This window comes from Podarcis filfolensis, assembly GCF_964270895.1.
Source record: "Podarcis filfolensis genome assembly, chromosome: 1".
NCBI lineage: Eukaryota > Metazoa > Chordata > Lepidosauria > Squamata > Lacertidae > Podarcis > Podarcis filfolensis.
In genome coordinates, this window is record NC_139604.1 from 91,146,151 (window position 1) to 91,164,876 (window position 18,726).

At 41.7% G+C, this 18,726-nt stretch overlaps 1 protein-coding gene across 3 annotated transcripts; it reads left to right on the forward strand.

Moving 5' to 3' along the window:
• Positions 1-475: 475 nt before the first annotated feature.
• DCAF4 (DDB1 and CUL4 associated factor 4) lies at positions 476-17,311 on the forward strand. 3 transcript variants are annotated; one of them, XM_083575949.1, is made up of 14 exons: positions 476-607; positions 2,195-2,347; positions 3,487-3,575; positions 6,182-6,339; positions 6,892-6,974; positions 8,397-8,499; positions 8,812-8,955; positions 9,748-9,797; positions 11,039-11,118; positions 11,730-11,825; positions 11,901-11,998; positions 12,354-12,530; positions 12,651-12,765; positions 13,437-17,311. In XM_083575949.1, the coding sequence occupies exons 2-14, from the start codon at positions 2,238-2,240 to the stop codon at positions 13,685-13,687; spliced, it is 1,554 nt and encodes a 517-aa protein (XP_083432075.1). In that variant the 5' UTR covers positions 476-607; positions 2,195-2,237; the 3' UTR covers positions 13,688-17,311. The 3 variants fall into 3 exon arrangements, with proteins under 3 accessions (XP_083432075.1, XP_083432076.1, XP_083432074.1); XM_083575950.1 differs by having other exon boundaries at positions 505-1,802; positions 1,955-2,347; XM_083575948.1 differs by lacking the exon at positions 476-607 and adding an exon at positions 634-779.
• Positions 17,312-18,726: the final 1,415 nt, after the last annotated feature.

Here is an 18,726-nt window from a genome sequence, read left to right on the forward strand (position 1 = left end):
AGAGAAAGAGCTGAGCTCACGATGCCCGCGCCCCGAACAACAGCGCATCTCTGAGGTAAGACCAAAACCAAAAACTTCTCCCGACGGCGGGACGCCGTTTCCTCAACCCGTTTCTACGAGTTGCTCGAAGCCACGCCCACACGGGTTCGTCGCGTGGCCAGAGAATCCTCCGCGCCCCGCCTACTTCTTCTGAACGGACTATACAGTAACCCCTTCCCCGCCGCCAAACAGTCACGTGACCGTCAGCGAGGCAGGAGGACCGCACGCGAGTGAGGGTTGGGCGGAGGGGACGCGAGGAGAGACATTAGATACATAGTCCGGCCACTCTGGATCTCTCTCTCTCTCTCCCGGCGAGGAAAACAAAACGGCATATGATCGGCACCCCGATTCGACCAATTGAAAGCTTCGGGCGGGCGGAGAGGCGGGACGAGGAAGGGAACCAATGAGAGAGCAGTTGTGAAGGGGGAAGCTGAAGGAAGTGCTGAGTCGAAGTGGCTTAAAGCTTCCGAGTGAACGGGCTGCGGGGGGGCGGGGGGCGAGGCAGAGAGTAGTTTTCCCTGCCACGTCGCTGCTGGAGGTGTCTGGAACCTTGGAGATCAAAGATTAGGTGGGATATGCGTGCGCGCGCATGTAGTCGCTAGCAGAGGGAGGAGCGAGGAGGAGGAGGAGGAGCAGAATCGGAGTAGGAGAGGCAGGAGCGACTCCTTGACCACTTCCAGAGTTTTGAGGGAAACGGAGCTGGAAGGAAGCAGGCTGCTGACGGCTGCTGCTTGAGGCTGGTAGGACGGAGTCCGGGGGGGGGGGAGCGGGAAGTTATGGGTCTTTGCTTCACTCTTTGAAGCGGGCAGGGCAGAGGCGCGTGTGCTGCCGAGTTTGTGGACTTCCCACAGGCACCTGGTTGGCCGCTACGGCCCCCTCGGCACAAATACGCTGTTTTTTTTCTCCTCTGACTTTAGCTGTGGGTTAGGTTTTGGTTGGGTTATGATAATTTTAGGTTATATTTTAGTGGTCAAGATTTACTGTATATTTTTAACTGCTGCTAAATCGGAATCGTCTCTGTTAAACCCAGTTGCAATTCAATGTATTCCTGTTGTGTTTTAAGATTTTTCTGATCTTGTAAGTGAGCCGGAACTGGTCTGTGACCGTAATAATAAAATTCGATTTACTTGTTGGGTTGGATAGCCTTTCTTCCTCTTAAGGAGACCCTTGACTTAATCTAACCATAAAAGTAATAGTTACAGGTAGTAGCCGTGTTGGTCTGCCGTAGTCGAAACAAAATAAAAAAATTCCTTCCAGTAGCACCTTAGAGACCAACTAAGTTTGTTATTGGTATGGCCTTTCGTATGCATGCACACTTCTTTAGATAGTTCTGGCTTGTATAAAAATAAACAACTTCCATGAAAGCCGGTATAGAAACAGTTTCCATTAAAGTCGGCGTAACAACACAATTGCAGTACAAGGCTAATAATACTAAGACAAAACTAACCAGTAGTAGGAATATCCAATACCTATATCCTCACAGAAAGCTTGTTACGGGTTTTGCTTGATGTCTTAAATGAATCGGAGAGTAAGTTGGATGAATGTTATTGTGCAGCGGCTAGGATCCAGAGAGTTGCTTTACTGGAGCTCTGGTTTTACTGCTAGCCCGGTGGACTTCTTTCCTTATTTTTTGTTTTTTAAGTTGAAGAATACATGTTGTATGTACAGTGGTATGTACAGTGCTTCAGGATGAGAACAGAAATTGTGCGGCAGGGGCGGGAGGCCCCATTAGCTAAAGTGGTGCTTCAGGTTAAGAACAGTCAGTGGCATAGCGTGGGGGGTGCAGGGGGGGCCGGCCGCACCGGGCGCAACATCTGGGGGTTAGGGTTAGGGGGCGCAAATCCACGGGTTAGGGGGCGCAAATTACTTGCCTTGCCCCGGGTGCTGACAACCCACGCTACGCCACTGAGAACAGTTTCAGTTTGAGAACGGACCTCCGGAACGAATTAAGTACGTAACCAGAGGTACCACTGTATCACAAACTACTTTTTGAAATAATTTCCCCAAAGAATCCTGGGGGAGCTACAATTCTCAGCAGCCTTTAACACGCTACCATTCCCAGGATTCTTTGGGAGAAGCCTTGTGCTTTCGGGGTGTATGATGTGGCTGTGAACACAGATTTTAAAGCAGCTGAATTGAGGTGTTATTTGTGTAGAGCTCTTCAAAACTGCTGAAAGTTGTGCTGTACAGTGCACAGAATGAAACGAAACTGTTGGCGAGGCAGAATCTGCTGGCGAGACAACCGAAGGCCAGGTCCCAATCAGACTTGGAGGATACGCCACCGCTGGACTTCTTCAGCAAGGCTAGGGTAGGTGATGATACTTTCAAATTTTTAAGGATTAATGCTTTAAATAGAATGGATGAGTCTCGGATATTTACAGTGAAAGTCCACGCTTAAATATTGACACAATAGTTGCCCTGCCGCACTCAGTTTGCAGCTCAGTGCTGCAGAACATCAGTGTCGGTGTCCATCAGAGGAAGCAGAAAAACTGAAACATTAATTTTTTTCATGTACTTTCTACAGTGGTTTACAGAAATAAATATGCAGATAGTTAAGAAAAGTAATAATAAATATACAACACATACAATTAAAAATATTTTCTATCATTTTAAATTTTATGTGATTTCAATATGTACGTATAATTGGTGTAAACCGCTTTCATTGTTTTTATGAATTTGAAGTATACAGGTATTTTTTAAATAAAATAAATATATAAACAATGAAGCGTTTTGGCCCTTAAGCATTATCTAAGAAGGTCTTTAGGGTTTTATGTTAATTTTTTGTTCACAGTTCATATGTGATATATGCCTTTTAGATGAAAATGGCTAATTTTTTGATTGCCCCTATTAAAACAGATAGCATACTAATGTTTGTGTGGACATCACTCCGAGTCAATAGTAAATTATCTGAAGTATGTATGTTGCTCTGGATAACTCTGTAGAGATTAGGTAATCTGCCTATAAACTGCATGCACACAGTAAAATTGATTCCTATATTGGGATAGAGTAGACCATGGGACTTAACATTTGGTTATTGTAAGCAGTGTTGTAGGAGGACTTGGAAGTGAAAGATCCAGGGGGATATTGGACGAGGTGGAATCTGAGTATTATACTGAGAGGTGGGGCATTTTTCCAATGCGGGAGGGAAAAGAAATGTAATAGCGGGAGAGGGAGAGAGAGAGAGAAAGAAAGCAGGGGACATGTTCCCTTTTCTTATTCCGTTCTCTTCCTCAGCATTCCCTAACAAAATTGAGTTCCCCAATAGAACACTGGAGTAGGTGGCTTTATATTGCTCAGGGTAACGACATTTCTTGAAATTAGTTTCCTGCTTTTTAATTCACTCTTAACCTTTTCACTGATAGTTAATTTGATATTTGTACTTGTTTAATATTTAACCCACCAAATATTTTATGGAATCTTTCTTACTTATGTATCTCCTTCTTATAGACAAGAAGCACCACTGTACCCAGACAATGGCGAAGATGAATCTCCCTCCGCTGCATTATCTGAAATATTGTCGAACATGCCACCACCGGGTAAGGAATTTACCAAGAAAGTTCCCACTGCTTTCATGAGTTTGAGATCTTTGACATGTATTGTCACTCAACTTTTCAAAGGGTGCCTGCCACCTGTGTCTAAGGAATATTTTAATCGGTTTTAAAATATTGACAAGTTAAATTGACAAATGGAAAGTAGCGGCTTTCTTGAAGTCAAATCTTTTTTTTTCAAATGATATATATATATAAACATTTTTTCAAACATAATTCACATAAATGAGTATTTCAAGGCCTTGCCATGCCATCTTTATTAATACAGGTTTCTTTAGGGTGCTTCTGCCAGACATGTTGTCAACTTCAGCAACTGAGAGTGAGGTTTCCATCTTCATTTCTGTACATAAGAACTGCCCTGCTGCATCAACCTGCATGATTGACAAATAATTCCATTACTAAATTCATAGGGTTAATATGCGGTTTAGAGATTCTCACATTCTAGCAATGTCAACAGGGATGAGTGGGGGACAATTGCCATATCTGGTCAGATAGAAATCAGGTACATCTGTCCAAAGCAACTTCTTGGAAAGTAAAGCTGAAAATAATACATGTTCATATTGTAAAAGGAGTTAACGTCCCTGAAGCCTTTTGGAGACGGCCAATATAATGTGCTAAAAAAGTTGTGTGCAAAGTTAAAGTAATCTTAAAGAATGACTATGCTGTCTCTATTCCAATTGGTGAATGCAGTAACTTTGATTTGCTGCTTTCATTGTAAGTAGCCAAGGTGGATACAAATCAATGATTTAAAAATTTTTAAAAATGATTTTTTTTAAAATTTAAATTGGATTTTTAAAAATAAAATGCTTTTGGAGGAAAAATCTTTCTAAAGATAGTTTTCTAATAAGGATTTGTTTTTAATTATGCAGCATGAGGCTTTATATGCAATGTTTAAATTTTTTTGTAAATGAATTTCATTAATCCATTCACAATGTCATGCTCTTCCAGAGGTTTCTGTAAGATTATTTGGGGCAGTTTTTCTAATAAGAAGATATTATCACAGATGCTTGTTTTTGCAGTTCTCAGAAGTGTGAATTTGTGTCTGCCGATATAACGTGCCTTTTCGTCACAGGAAAAATGTTATAAACATACAGAGTTGAGGGAAAAAACTTATTCCCATTGTGCCTTTCCAAATTTACATACCTCTTAAATGCTGAATTCCAAGAGGTTCAATGAATAGATTGTTTGAAGTGGAATAGATCTGCACAAGTAGCTAAGTGTGAATCTGTAAAAATGAAAGTGCAACCTCGTGCGCAGAAAGTGCAACCTCGTGCGCAGAAAACTCCACAAATCTTGGGATCTTTGTGTAATAATTGTGCAAGTCAGTTGTTTAACCACATCAGTTAACAAACATGGATACATATGCTATAATGTTACTGTTTTAGTTAAATAAATTGTTTAAATTGTTATTAAGGGAATGGTTATTTTTCTCCTTCCAAAAAAGTACAGCAGAAAAGTTGTCCAAATATAAATAGTTAAATTATTAAATCTCACAATAATTTCATAATTATCTATGTATTTCTAATAGTATAACCAAATCAGTAATTTTTGCTATAACAGTAAAAACTACTCTGAAAATTTATTATTCCAAAAATGAGGGCTTCATCTGGTTGTAAATATTAAGATTATACCAGGAAGAACGAGTCTTTTTGTAAAAAGATTATTTAAATCAAGTCTTTTTTAAAAAAACTATTTATTTTATTTGATTAGATGTTCATTCAAACATTAATACACATACATTTGCAACTATAATAACAACAAAAAGAAAAAAAGATAAGAAGAAAAACAAAAGAAAAAAATTAAGGTAAGAAAGAAGTACATAAAATAGGTGGATGATAATACACCTTTGTGACTTCCCTCCACCAGTGCTTGTCATTTTTTCATTCAAGTTCTTATTTACATTGCAAATAATGTATCACTACATTATTTCTTTTAGTATACTATTATCAAGACAACTTTATGAGCTTAGTCTAAACATACCAGCATGTTACCTTTAGAGCAGTGTTTGCTCATGTACTCTTCGAACCATAACCATTGTGACCTTAATTTCTGATGTGTTTGATATCTTATTGCCGCAGTTAATTTTGCCAGTTCTATAAATTCTGTTAATTTATATAGCCAATCCTCTTTTGTGGGTATATAATTTCCTTTCCAGTTCTTTGCAAGGAGTAACCTGGCTGCTGCGGTTGCATAAAAGAATAATTTTTTTCCTTTCTTGTGGTATCTCATCTCCTACTATACTCAGTAAGAATGATTCGGGTTTTCCCCCTAAAGATATCCTGAGCATCTTTTTTAGTTCCTCATGGATGCACCCATCCTATTTAAATCAAGTCTTACTGGCTAGTGATTTAAATCATGATTTAAATCAAATCCACCCTGTAAGTAGCTACAGTTGTCCTTTGCACTGAGTTTTTATATTTATTTGTAAGAAAACTACCAGCTACTTCCTTGTGTTAAACTACAATGGTGGATGCTTTTCCTACCACAGAAAGTAATTGTATGAAGTCCTACAAAAGCTTGTCCATTGTTATGCAGTGTAATCTATGGGGAAGATGGAAGAGGGTTCTGCTAAAAGTGTTTGATTTCTTTTTAAGAATTACCAGGATTTTACTACGATCCTGAAAGGAACCGCTACTTTCGCTTGCTTCCTGGGCATAACAACAGCAACCCTCTCACCAATGAGAGTATTCAGCACAGAAGGATGGAGAGTCAAAGGCTAAAGCTCTTGGAGGAGGAGGAGAAATGCATGAAGGTGAGCTGTTGCACTTAATTATTCTCTCAAATTAGGTTCACTTAACGCGTAAGGTCATTGCCATCAGTTGCTGTAAGGGTACGTAATTCTATGCCGGATTCTGGTTTCTGTTTCACACGTTTCTCTTACGTATGAAAATCTTATTGTTCGAGCTTTAATTCATAAATTGAAAGCTTACATTATTCATTTGATTAAACATAGAACAAGATTATGTTAAGTCCACACACTTGCTTGATGTAAGAGTGACGATTGTACATGAAGAGTTCATGGAGTTGTATTCAATGAAGTCATTGGATGAACAACTTCCAGTGGTGCAATGGAACTTCCTACCCTTTGTCCTTCTTGAAAGCCCCCCCCCCCCCCGAAAAAAAACTGCTTTGGGAGTTCCCCCATTCCTCCAGAGCAGGACGGTGTTTGTGTGTACTCAAGCACACATGTGGAGGTTAGGAAATTCCATTGTGTGATAGTTCTGCTTATGGTTTTGTTGGATTCAGCCCATGATTTTTTTAAGCACAAGGAACATGATTGTGCACTTTCACCATTTTTAAACAGAAAGCATCCAGGTCTGGGCTGAACTCTTCAATCGTTTTACGCAAGAGGCAGTTAGGTTTGCCTAGCTCTATCAACTATCGCAGGTAAGATGATTTAACATTCCTTTTATGTTGCAAAGCTCTTTCTCTTAAGCTCTGTGGAAAAGGGGAACTTCTCTAACAGACCAGAGTGACTACAAGGTGTCCAATTACTGAATATATCAGTATCAGATTCTACAGTATGTGGAGGATGGATCTACAACATACCTTTCACATTTATTTGGTTTGCAGCCTACCTAAAACCTCTTTTGCTTGATTTGGTGGAAGAGATAGTTATCAAAGTACTTTTTTGATCAAATGGTAATCTTTCTCTGTTCATAGTATTTTAAAAACAACGTGTAGTTCTTGTATATAAGTTACTTATACTCCATTTTTATCCCGTCCTTCCTCCCAAAGGGCAGCCTTTATTAGACTAGATTTTATTTCAGCTAAACAGTCTAATTGCTGCTGTCACTGAGGGTGCTATCCAACTAACTCACTTGTAAATGCATTTGCGCGATTCACCTTACAAGCCCCATCAGCAAAAGCCCTATGCGAGGGCTTCCACTTGCATGATGGGGCTTTCCCTCGTCTCTCCTCCCACCACTGTATGCCACCTGAAATTGACTGGTGGGGAGGTGGAGGTGAACCCCCAGAGCAGTGAAGGGTGGGGGGAATCGATCCATCTGGCAAGTTGATAGGGGAGGAACCACTTATTCAAATCAGCAGGCTTAAGTCTCCTTTGAGTATGGTGAACATTGGATATCATCTATGGAATTTCATTGATGTTGATAGGCAATACACTGCAATTTATTCTCTTCCCCCCCCCCCCACCCCCCACTATTGGACTTTGCACTGGAAATGATAGGTTTGGGAACGTTCAGGTACAATCCTATGGCTAGTTGGTGGGGAAATATGAAAGCATTTTAACCACCCATCTGTTAATGCCTTGTCAGATTCCACTGACAAAATAGAAGGGAGTACAGAGTGCAGTCCTTCCATTACCATGTGTAAAATATTTTTTAAAATACTTTGGTTTTTCATTTCCCTCCTGTTGGAAACAAGGGGCCGGATACATTTAGATAAAGTTCAGAAGTGTATGTAAATTTCCGGGTTTTGGAATGTTATCAGGAAACCAGGAGGGCTTTGGACTCAAGCAGCTTCCTAGAATGTCCCCACCCTTTTGACCCTGCATCATGTTGGGCCAAGGTGTCAGAGGAAGCTGGTGCCATTGAAGAAGGATGCTCGCGACACTGGTTCTCCCTGACCCACAGTTCTGTTTGTTATGTAGAAGGGTTAGATCTAATCTGTCCTATGACCGCTGCTACACCATCTCCAGGGGCCGCAGGACAGCACTCTTAATTTATCTGATCACTCTAAAATAACACTTGATTGTTAGCACTGATACTGGCTCTCATACTGATTTTGGCTTTGTTGACATTAAATGCCAGTTTCCTTGGTTGTTCTCTTTTCCTCGTTCTGACGTAGGTCGATCCATGAATTAAAAGTGAATTGCATGCAGAGAAGGAAATTGGAAATTGAGACCCCAGATTCCTCTATTTGTGGAAGCAACAATTTTAAATTGATAATGGTAAGTTGGAGGGGGTTTGTTTTGTTTTTTTTACTTATGTTAGGACAGTCATTTATCTTGGTATTAAGGTTGCAATGTGACCTTACAGCAAGAATGATCTCTTCCAGATGCATCCATGGGTACCTTTAGAAATTCTTCTGCCATTCATTTGGAAGAATGGCAGCTACTAGCTGGATCTTGGGGCAGGGGGCATTTGGCAACTGATAATCTTTCTGTAACATTTTGAGATGAGCTTGCGATTTTCTTCATTAGTGGAAGAGCCCTCCTTGGGGGAAAAGTAACCCCTCAGCAATTCACCCCTTGCTTTTGCAGGCAGACAGTGCCTCTGAAAGAATATTCACTGTGAATGATGTCGAGCATGGAGGATGTAAATGTGGTATTGTCAACCTCAGTGGTTTGGGGAAGAATACTCTTACTGTGGAAATGTACGACAACCTGTATTTTACAAACCGCAAGGTACTGCTCTGTCCTTCTTTCAAGTTTAGAATTTATTTATTCTCTTTAACCCTAACTATTGAGACCAAGCAGAAATGTGGAGCACTTAAGTCGATTTCTGAATATCAGTTGCTGGGGAACAACACTTGGAGAGGACCAATTTACTTGTGTTCTGCTTATGGGCTTTCCATAGCCATCTGGTTTGACCACTATGGGACATGGGATGTTGAACTAGATAAGCCTCTGGTCTCATAAGCTGGTCTGCTCTTGTGTGAGAGCCTAGCCACAGTTATCTGTGTTCCAGGTTAGATTATTGTAACTCATAGGTGGTTTGAATATGGAAGCTCTTTTCAGAATTCAATTGCAAGACTGCTAAACCAAGACCAGACATTGGGAACATGTTTCATCTCTGCTTAAACAAGTTTTTGGAGGGTGGAAAATCAGTCCTTATAACCATAGGGATGAGACGCTTTTCCAAAGATTGCAGTGCAGTTTACAGTATAAAAGCACAAAATGCCTAACATTAAAAAAAGAAATATTTACACACATCCCACACAAAAACACTTTTGAAAGGCCATAAATTGTTTAATAGCCAAAGGCCTGGTTAAAGAGCTGTGCCAATCTGTATGTAATCTATGGATTCTCATTTATTAACTAGATTGTGTTCAGCTTCTTATTCATTTTCAGGGGGTGGGGGGAGCAGGGTTATACTTTCATCACTAGCCTGTTCAGTTAATCTATCTGCATTCATATATCCTTGTTCCAATAGGCATTTTCTGTCTGTTTGTTTGTTTGTTTTTGTTTATTTTCAAGGTGAATTCTGTGTGTTGGGCCTCACTAAGTCATCCGGATTCCCATGTGTTATATCCTTCTTATAAAAAAATTAAGTGCTATCGACTGTCTGGCTCCGAAGCATGGAGCCCGGGTGGCCCTGTAGTTTTTGCTGGAGCTGAGGATGATGAAACAATCGCTGACACTGCTAGAGCACCGGTGGCTGAAAACTCATTCTGAGTCAGACCGAACACTGGGTAGAGCTCAATGTTGAGCCTATCAAGTGGTGATAGCGACGGCGAAGAGGACCTTCTTCACCGCCTCTATTGCACCTGTAGAGAACAGCAGCAGGAGACTCTTTTCAAGTGGTTCACAATCTAGCGGAACCACCTTCACCATCAGGGCCTTGTGACAACCCCAATTATCTCCTGCAATGATTTTGAAAAGTTCTTTGCAGATAGTCGCTTAGATTCAGAAAGAGGTAGACCCCACAGTGGGATCCAAGCTGGGGTGGAAGAGTGTTAGGGTCCTGTCTGGTGATGTTGCATGGGATCAATTCCAGTGAGGATGTGGACAGGCTGCTTGGACAAGTGAAACCAACCACATGTCTCCTGGATCCTTGCCCATCCTGGCTCATAAAAGCAGGCTAGGCGATGGGCTCCACGGGGTGGTGAATGCTTTTCTCTGTGAGGGAGCCTTCCCAGACCTGCTGAAAGTGGTGGTTATTAAACCGCTTCTTAAAAAACATCTTTGGACCTGGCCAATATGGCCAACTATCGCCCAGTCTCAAATCTTCTGTTTTTGGGCAAGGTGATTGAACGGGTGGTTGCTGAACAACTCCAGGCACGCATGGAGGATGTGCACCATTTAGATCCCTCCCAAAAAACATGAAAATTGTGTTCTCTTCAGTATGACTCTAGAAAATTCAGTTTTCTGTTCTGGGGCTTTGAACTTAAATTAAGTAACGCTACTGCAATGTTTTTGTGCTTTGTGGTAGAAAGAGGAGAGGAACATGACTTCCATCATTTATCTGTTTTCCCCCCTCTGTTTATTCTTAGTATCCATGCTAAAAGTAGGGAGCAGAGATTGGAGACATTGGTTTAAATGGGGGTGGGGAACCCCGTAAGTTAACACTTTTATCTATGATGCTTTCTTGATAGTGCTTGTTGTACATCTTGAAATGCTCTGAAATCTCCTGTTTTCTAGTGAAATATTTATTAGTGCAACTGTGGCAGAGGGAGATCTGCCTCTTGGGCTGATTTAAAGTGACACATTCTGTTCCTGCGAGAGCTGTCTGTATTGTCTCTTTAATATCCTTAACTACCTCCATCAAGCTGTGCCTCATGGGCATTGCAGAAACTCTCGGTTGTGCCAGCCTGCTTCCAGCATCTTTGTTCAATAACTCTAATGCAGGTAGTGTATATCTGTTGGGTGAAGTCTTAGGCATGCGGAGATCCTATATGAGACATACGAGTTTTACAGTTCCCAAGTATGATTTTTCTGAATGTTATAAGAATAACACTGACATTGCCTTATGTCCAGGCCTCTGGCTTTTGTTGGTTTAGTTTAGGTAACTAGTCAGCCTTCTGTCGGTAATTGTTTTGCTCCCTTTATTGAACATGGTTTTTAAAATTATGTCCGAAGCACGTTGCTAATGTTCAGCCACTGAAAGAGGCAAGCATATGCTTTGGGTAGAGGGCATACTTATAAAAGATGGGATTTAGGGATGCATCGTGCAATTTATTCATCATAATTCCTTCCTCAAAGCAGTTTGACTAAAGTAAATGAGACTGCTTTGGTCTAAGTGGATTATGGCCTTGCTCCCTGGCAGGCAGGCAAAGCAGGCATTGGGTCGTCAGCTAAGCAGTTCAATGTGGCAGAAGCTCTTCAAGTGTTTTTTGCATTTGAATGTTTTGAAGATACAGTGGTGTGAATAATAAAAGATAGGTACCCTATACCGTTTTTGGGAGACAAACCTGGTGTTGAGGATGCTTTCCTAATGGCTTCTTCCTTTTTCTTTTTAGGAGACCAGCCTGGAATGCTGTGCAGCTTCAAGATCTCCACAGCCTGGTCCTGTGCTTGGTGTCTGAATCCTCAGGCTGATAATTACTTTAGCACAGGTAAGGTGCAATACTTTACCACTATCATTATGGAGCTAATTACTTGTCTGGTGCTGACATTTTGTTTCATCTTAGGTTTAAGTCAGCAAGTCCATGTGACCAATGCAGTGACCGGTCATCGTCAGATATTTTCTATCAGCAGTGATGCTCTCGCACAGCAGTTTGCCACCCAGGTAGGAGAGACTTTTTGTGCAACAAGCAGACCCAGGCAATGATAGCCCTGAATTTCTGTGGTTAATGTTGTCACCACTCAACTTAAACAAGCTTTGAGGATACAGTAAAGTTGTACTATGGAGTAGAGCACTGAGCTTTGGTGGAGAAAACCTGGGTTCAGATCCTAGTCATTGAATTTGCCTGGTTTTCTTTGGTTGGTATCATGTAGCTTATTTCAGATGGTTGTTGCTTGGATAAAATGGAGGTGGGGGAACAGCCCAGGTACACAAACCCTCGCTACCCAAGAAGGAGGGTTTGGGTACAAGTAGTAAGGCAGTGTTGAAATCCACTGAATTTGTTCTTTGGTTTTTGTAGGCTCCAGTGCTGTATAATGGCTGCCGTTCAGGGGAGATTTTCAGCATTGATATCCGCCGCCCCATGAATACAGGGCAAGGGTTGAAAAGCCTCCGGCTGTTTCATGACTCGGCAGTCACATCTGTGAATCTTCTGAAGGATGAGCAGTACCTCTTGGCTGCAGACATGGCAGGCCGGGTAGAGATCCAGTTTGTTTCACGAAATATTCCATGAATACTGTTTTTACTGCCTTGCCTAAGCATTCCGAGGATTTTCCTTTAAGTGATGTGTTTGTTCTCTTACTCTGTCCATTTACAGATAAAACTCTGGGATCTGAGAAAACTAAAATGTGTGAAAGAATATCACGGTCATCACAATGAACACAGCATTCTGCCTTTGCATGTCAATGAGGAAGAAGGGCTTCTTACAGCAGGTAGGGCACATGGTCATGCACAAAATGGAGTTTGCCTAAAAAAGGCTTTTCAGACAAAGCTGTCTGCCGTTGTTTTTGACAAATGTTTTATATATCTCTAGGGCTGTGTAGTGAGTTTTTCCATCGTTGTTCAGCCACTGGATCCAGTGCATTTCACTCACAGTAACTGTACCAAGTCAAAATATTGGTCCATCTGCCTTAGTGTTGTCCACACTGGCTAGCAGCAGCTGCCCAGTGTTTCAAACAGACTTATATAACCTATAAATAGAAAATAATGCTGTCCTGCATTTGAATTGTGAAGAAATCTTAATAGCTGACAGGAAACATGCCCAGGACTCCACAAAATGTGTTTAGTCTGCTGACCCAAATTTTCAGAAAATTTCTCCTCTCTGGGAGATTCATTTGCCCTTTCTTCCACATATGTATTTCCTGGGCTTGTGTTTTACTCTCCACAAATGGCTGAGCTTTATCCTTGGCCTCTGATTTTGTTGGCCACCATCTCCATAAATCCACAATCAGTCCCATCCTCCTGGCTTAACTCTTGCAGCTGCAGCAAGCAGCCTCGCAGGATTGCGGAGACAGGGATATGTAAATGTAAGTGTAACAAGTATTTCATCAAATGGACACAATGGGCTGTTAGGTGCTAGAATTTTTGTTTTTTCCTTCCTCAGTGGGTCAGGATTGTTATACACGAATTTGGAGTCTCCAAGACGCTCATTTGCTACGGACTATCCCTTCTCCACATCCATTTTCCACTGACTCCATCCCAAGTGTGGAGTTTTCATCACACCTTGGAGGCTCCCGAGGGGTTCCCGGCTTGCTTATGGCTGTCAAGCAGGATCTCCATTATTTCTCCTATAAAACAGACGATCCATATTGTCTGTCTGCCAACGAAGCGGACAATTCCACTCCACCTCAGTGATGGAGAACAAAAATGTGGAGGCTGTCTGCCCTGCATATTGTTGTACGGAGGTGGGCTGTGGTTCTTTCCTTTAACATTCTTTATTTTCTTATTTTGTGAACACTTTTCTCCTCAGTTTTCATATTTCAGAATATTGTGAATAAAGTCATGGGAGCATTTAGTTACTTTTGCTATTTTCAAACACAGTTCTTTGATTTTTATTGCATATTGTCAGCTTCAGATGTTGAAACTCATAGAAGAAAACATTCAGTATACCTGCGTCCTCAGATATGCCACTTTACAGTTTCCATGCTACATGCTTGCTCCTAATTGTTTACTTGGAGAGCTTATAGGTTTTATATAAGCCCACAGGAATAGTAAAACAGTGCTATCGAGGAAGGGTGTTTTCATCGGCAGTGCAAGCAACCTGCAGGAATATTGCCCATGCCATGCAGAATGGCTACTGTTCTGAAAATCCTGATTATACCATTCTTGCTTCTGTTACTGAGCTTGCTGATTACTCAATACATAATATTTTTCTTGCTTCTGTAATTTGCTAGAAATGCTTACCAAAAGCTATGCCATCTTGCAGAGTCTCTGAAGTGGGTCTGCTCGTGTTCCCAACGTCCTAAGAACTAGAATTATCTGAGAGATATTTCAAGTGACATAAATCAACCACAACAAATACTTGCTTCCCAAAGTATGTTTCTACTGTGATGGATAGGGAACAAGTGCGTGCAGATTTATGCTAAACCTGACCTGTTCAGCACACCATTTTACGCTTTTTAAAATAAGTGGATTTAGATTTTATTTTGACTGTTCTTCGGCAACTTTGCTTACTGAAATCTAGATTTTTTGTGTTAAACTCAAATGTTTAAGAATTTAAGCGAAAGTTTGTTATTTGTTGCTGCTGCTGTTTTTAGAGATTCTGCATCTTCATCATTCCACTATGTTTCTTAAAAAATAAAGGGAGACTGAAGTTCTCAGTGGATGGTGGATTTGAAACCGCAGATCCATTCCAGCACAATAACAAACATTTTTGCAAAGTCGCTGGAAAAGTGGTATGGTTTTTAAGACAACAGCAGCTGAAGGAGGAATTTAATTATTTTACTTGGAGCTCAGATACCAGCATGTCTGATGACACCTAATCCACAATAGCAGCTTGCAGTTCTAAAATGAGTAAGGAGTGAGAGATGGCTGCCGCCGCACCAGAACAGAAATTGAGACTGTTGCCCGCCTTTGGGGGCTTGGAAGACAGTTTTGGAAATATCAGCACAGCTTTTGCTGAAATAACTGTTAAGCATCATTTTCAAAGGCTCCAAAAAGCCTACCAAAACTCAAAAGACAAGACTTTTGATGTGGAAAACAGTTCTGGGTGTTCTCATCTATGGTTTTAATGAGAGTTTGGAACAGGATATGACAGGTGTTTATGGCTTGCAGATATATTTGATTTGAAGGTCCCCCAGGGGTGTGGATTTGAGTATACTCATTGAGTTAACTTTTCCACTGGAGTGGCAAGTGACATATTGTAGTTAGCATTCAAAAACAATATAAGGCACTTATTCCTAGACGCAAAGTGAAAACCTTCCTTACCAATGAGGATCAGCACAGTATTTCAAGACTGATCTGCTGGGCTGTTTCATTGCAGGGAACAATTTTCATTTAAGTGGGTCATTGAATCCTTAAGATACTTAGGTGTACAAAGACCTACTCAGTTGTCAAAACTGTAATTTCATACTACAGGCAACCACCACCTCAACCCCCTGGAGAAGGAGAATCTGGAATATGATGCTTTTGAATGAACTGTGTATAACTTGTGACTTTGTTCATAAGCATAACCAAGAGTCTGTTGCATGTTCAAAATATTTTAAGACACTGTAGGCTTTTTTGACGAGTAGGAATAAATTAAATATTTTGGACTGGAGGTACTGAATGTGGCTCTCTCAGACACCCCTTTAGTGTGCACCAAGTTCCCTCACCATTCCTTCTTTTTTATTATTATTAACTGGGATTCCTTGGCGCTTGCTATTCCTTTCTGCCTCCACACCCCGTGTAGACTAGGACCTGGGTTGAAATCCTGCCCTGGGCCAGTCACTGTCTTAGTCTAACCTGCCTCACAAGGCTGTTGTGACAAAGATTAGAGGGTGGGAGAAACCTTGCGCTCCTTAAAAGAAAAGTGGAATACGTAGAATGAATAAATAAAAATTCTTTATAGGATTGGAAAGGAAGAGAGCGTAGCAGGTGGCGGAAGCCTGTGCATCTTAGCCCCCTGCTACATTTCCAGCAAAGCACACCTGCTACTGCCTAATAATTCTGAGGGATCAGGGAATGACCAGGAGTGCTTTGCTTAGAGGTGGGGACAGGTATCTGCTTTTTTAAAAAAGCTTTGGCCAGTTCTAGTGGTTGGCCTGTTGTTTTGGCCCGTAAACCTCTCCAGATAGGATTCAAGCTGCTGCAGAAACCTAAGCTGGTAGCAGGCACTCCTAGCCACTGGCTCTTCCACAGAGTCCAAGAGAACCACTAAACTGTATTCTTGCCCCTTGAGAGGAATGCAACCCTATCCTGATAAGGCACAACAGTGAAGACTCTGGATGACCTTCCCAGTGCTTTCATGTAGAGAAATCAAACGTGTCACCATAAATCAATTAATGAAAGAATGGTGACTTGCAGTTACCTTTTGAAGAAGGGGAACAGTAGGCTTGGGGAAAATATGATTGTTTTTACTGAATCTGTAAAACAGACTTTGATATTTCTCTTATTATACATTGAATCTTTACATTGAAATAATATATAGTGAAGGCTGAATTCAAATACTTCATTGTAAACAAAAGAAGAAATGCTTCATTTTTTAAACCAGTATCTAAGCCTATCTTTCCATTTGCCAGCTGCCACGTTGGAAACGAATGATAACTTTGTCACGAAATAGTTGAAGCCTTTAATTTTGTAACTTTTTTTGGTATGTTTTGGCATGGTTACTTCATCTTACTACAGCCGGATCCCAGACTGAGAAACACACCTGTGTGATGGGTGAACCATGCACTGCGCCTTGTAGACTATGTAAACCGGGGAAATCCCTGTTTGTGGGGCTGTTCATGGTATGGTGTGTGAAGAATATTTATTTCATTTTATACAAAACCTATGTGGGATTTAAACTTCAGTTTGGCAGGGGTGTATCAGCTTTTCCTGCTTTCTTTATAATGGCAAGCCAAGACACTTCAGTAATTTGTATTATCTTATGACAATTCCTTTGTGAGCAGACAGCTACTTTTGGCTTCCCATTTAAATTCCCATCTTGGCTGTGAGCCCTGGGAGAGCTGTCCCCTGCCCTGCAAGCCTTTTCCCACTTGGCCTGGGAGGACCTGGGCCCTGACTGACTTCAGCCACAAAAGCTAAGGCCGCTGAACAGACTTTGGGGCTCTACTGACTGAGGTGGGGGTGGGGGGTTGTTACTGTTACTTTTTTTGTATTTTTATGTTGGATTTTATGATTTATATGGATTTTTTTTATGTGGTTGTGTACTTTTTGATGTTTTTTTGTTTATGACTACTTTTAATAATTATGTATTTTTCATTTTGTAAGCTGCCATGAGCATAGTTTTAACTATGGAAAGGTGCCATACAAATAAAATTATATATGTTTGAAAAATCTGCTAATTTTTATTCGTATCTTTTTGTACTAGTTACCACTAGCTGCACTAATTTAGCACCAATACACACATCTCTTTTTGTCAACAGATTATGAAAAGGGTGTAACTAAAGTCCATGGCAAAGGTTGATATTTTTGGCATATAAGCCCTTCTTACTGATAAAATCCCAGTTATGAGATGGGAAGCAGCAAGGTGGAAAGGGAAGGAGAGAAGGCTTTTCAGATATCTTGCCTTCCTTTTATTGACTTTGTGCACACTAAACTTAATTTGGACATTCATAGTTGTTATGTTAGCCTGGTACATTTGCTTATTTGTCATTTTTTTTTTTTAAGGAAGAGGAATGCCATTTCCCCGAGGCTCCCTTAGGCATATCCCTCTAATGCAGAGGTTTTCAACCTCTTTTGAGTCCATGGCTCCCTTGACCAACTACCTTCTATCTTGTGGAGCCCAGTTATGTCACCCCTTGCCTGCAGAGCTGGCAGCCCCTCACCCCTTTTTGAACACCCTCCCTTGTGGAGTGTTCCCTCAGCCCCCTTTCCTCGGGGGTCCTCTGGGCAGCCGCAGCTGCCGCCCCTGCCCCAAAGAGACATGCCTCCTCACACTTCCCCACAAGGGCCTGGGAAGCACCACCTGGCCAGCCCCAGAGGCAACATTCACCTGCTGAGCTTGTAGCCAGGGGTTCTGCAACAAACAGCTATGCATGCCTTTGGGAGGCAGAGACGCAAGAGGGCATCAGAGGAGGGAAGGAAGGAACGAGGGACAAAGGCCAGTGTTGCCCACAGCACCCCAACCATCATTCAAGGCACCCTAGGGTGCCACAGCACACTGATTCAAAACCACTGCTCCAATGGCTCACTTGAGGTGGTCTGGCTTTGGCTGGAAAAATACCTCAGTAATGTCTGGTTTTTTTTAAAAAAAAAGTATTTACACATGCAGCAATGCCAGCCCCAGGCTTTTTAATCACTTGAGGCAAAACATAAAATGGTGCACGTCCCCCACCTTTGCCACCACTTGAGGCAACCGGAGGTGGCCCAGGGACACTTCAGCGTGCTGAAGGTGATGAGGGGGAAAGGAGGTTGGAGAGGAGCAGATGGCGACAGCAGTGGCCTTGCTGTTTCCAGGCAGCAGCCACAGGTGACAAACTCGGGAGGCAGCAAGTGACGTGCTTCTTGGCCTTCAGAGCTTCTTCCGAGCTCCTGTTCTGAGGTACCAGAGGGACCGTTCGCCCTTAGGGGGCGACTGGGATGACAGCAGCAGCACATATTTGCAGACAAAGGAGCGGCAAAGGTTCATGAGGATCCCTTCACCTTCCTTTCCGGATCTGCTGTCCATGGTGACTGCCTCAGGGTAATGGGTGGACAGGCCCTCCCTATTGCGGAAAGGATACTAGACTAAATGGGTCCTTGGCCTGAAC

Coding starts and splice junctions, on each gene's coding strand:
- DCAF4 (XM_083575949.1), top strand. CDS start 2,238: ATGAAACGAAACTGTTGGCGAGGCAGAATCTGCTGGCGAGACAACCGA. Junction 8,500..8,811: donor ACAATTTTAAATTGATAATG/GTAAGTTGGAGG, acceptor TTGCTTTTGCAG/GCAGACAGTGCCTCTGAAAG. Junction 11,999..12,353: donor CACAGCAGTTTGCCACCCAG/GTAGGAGAGACT, acceptor TGGTTTTTGTAG/GCTCCAGTGCTGTATAATGG.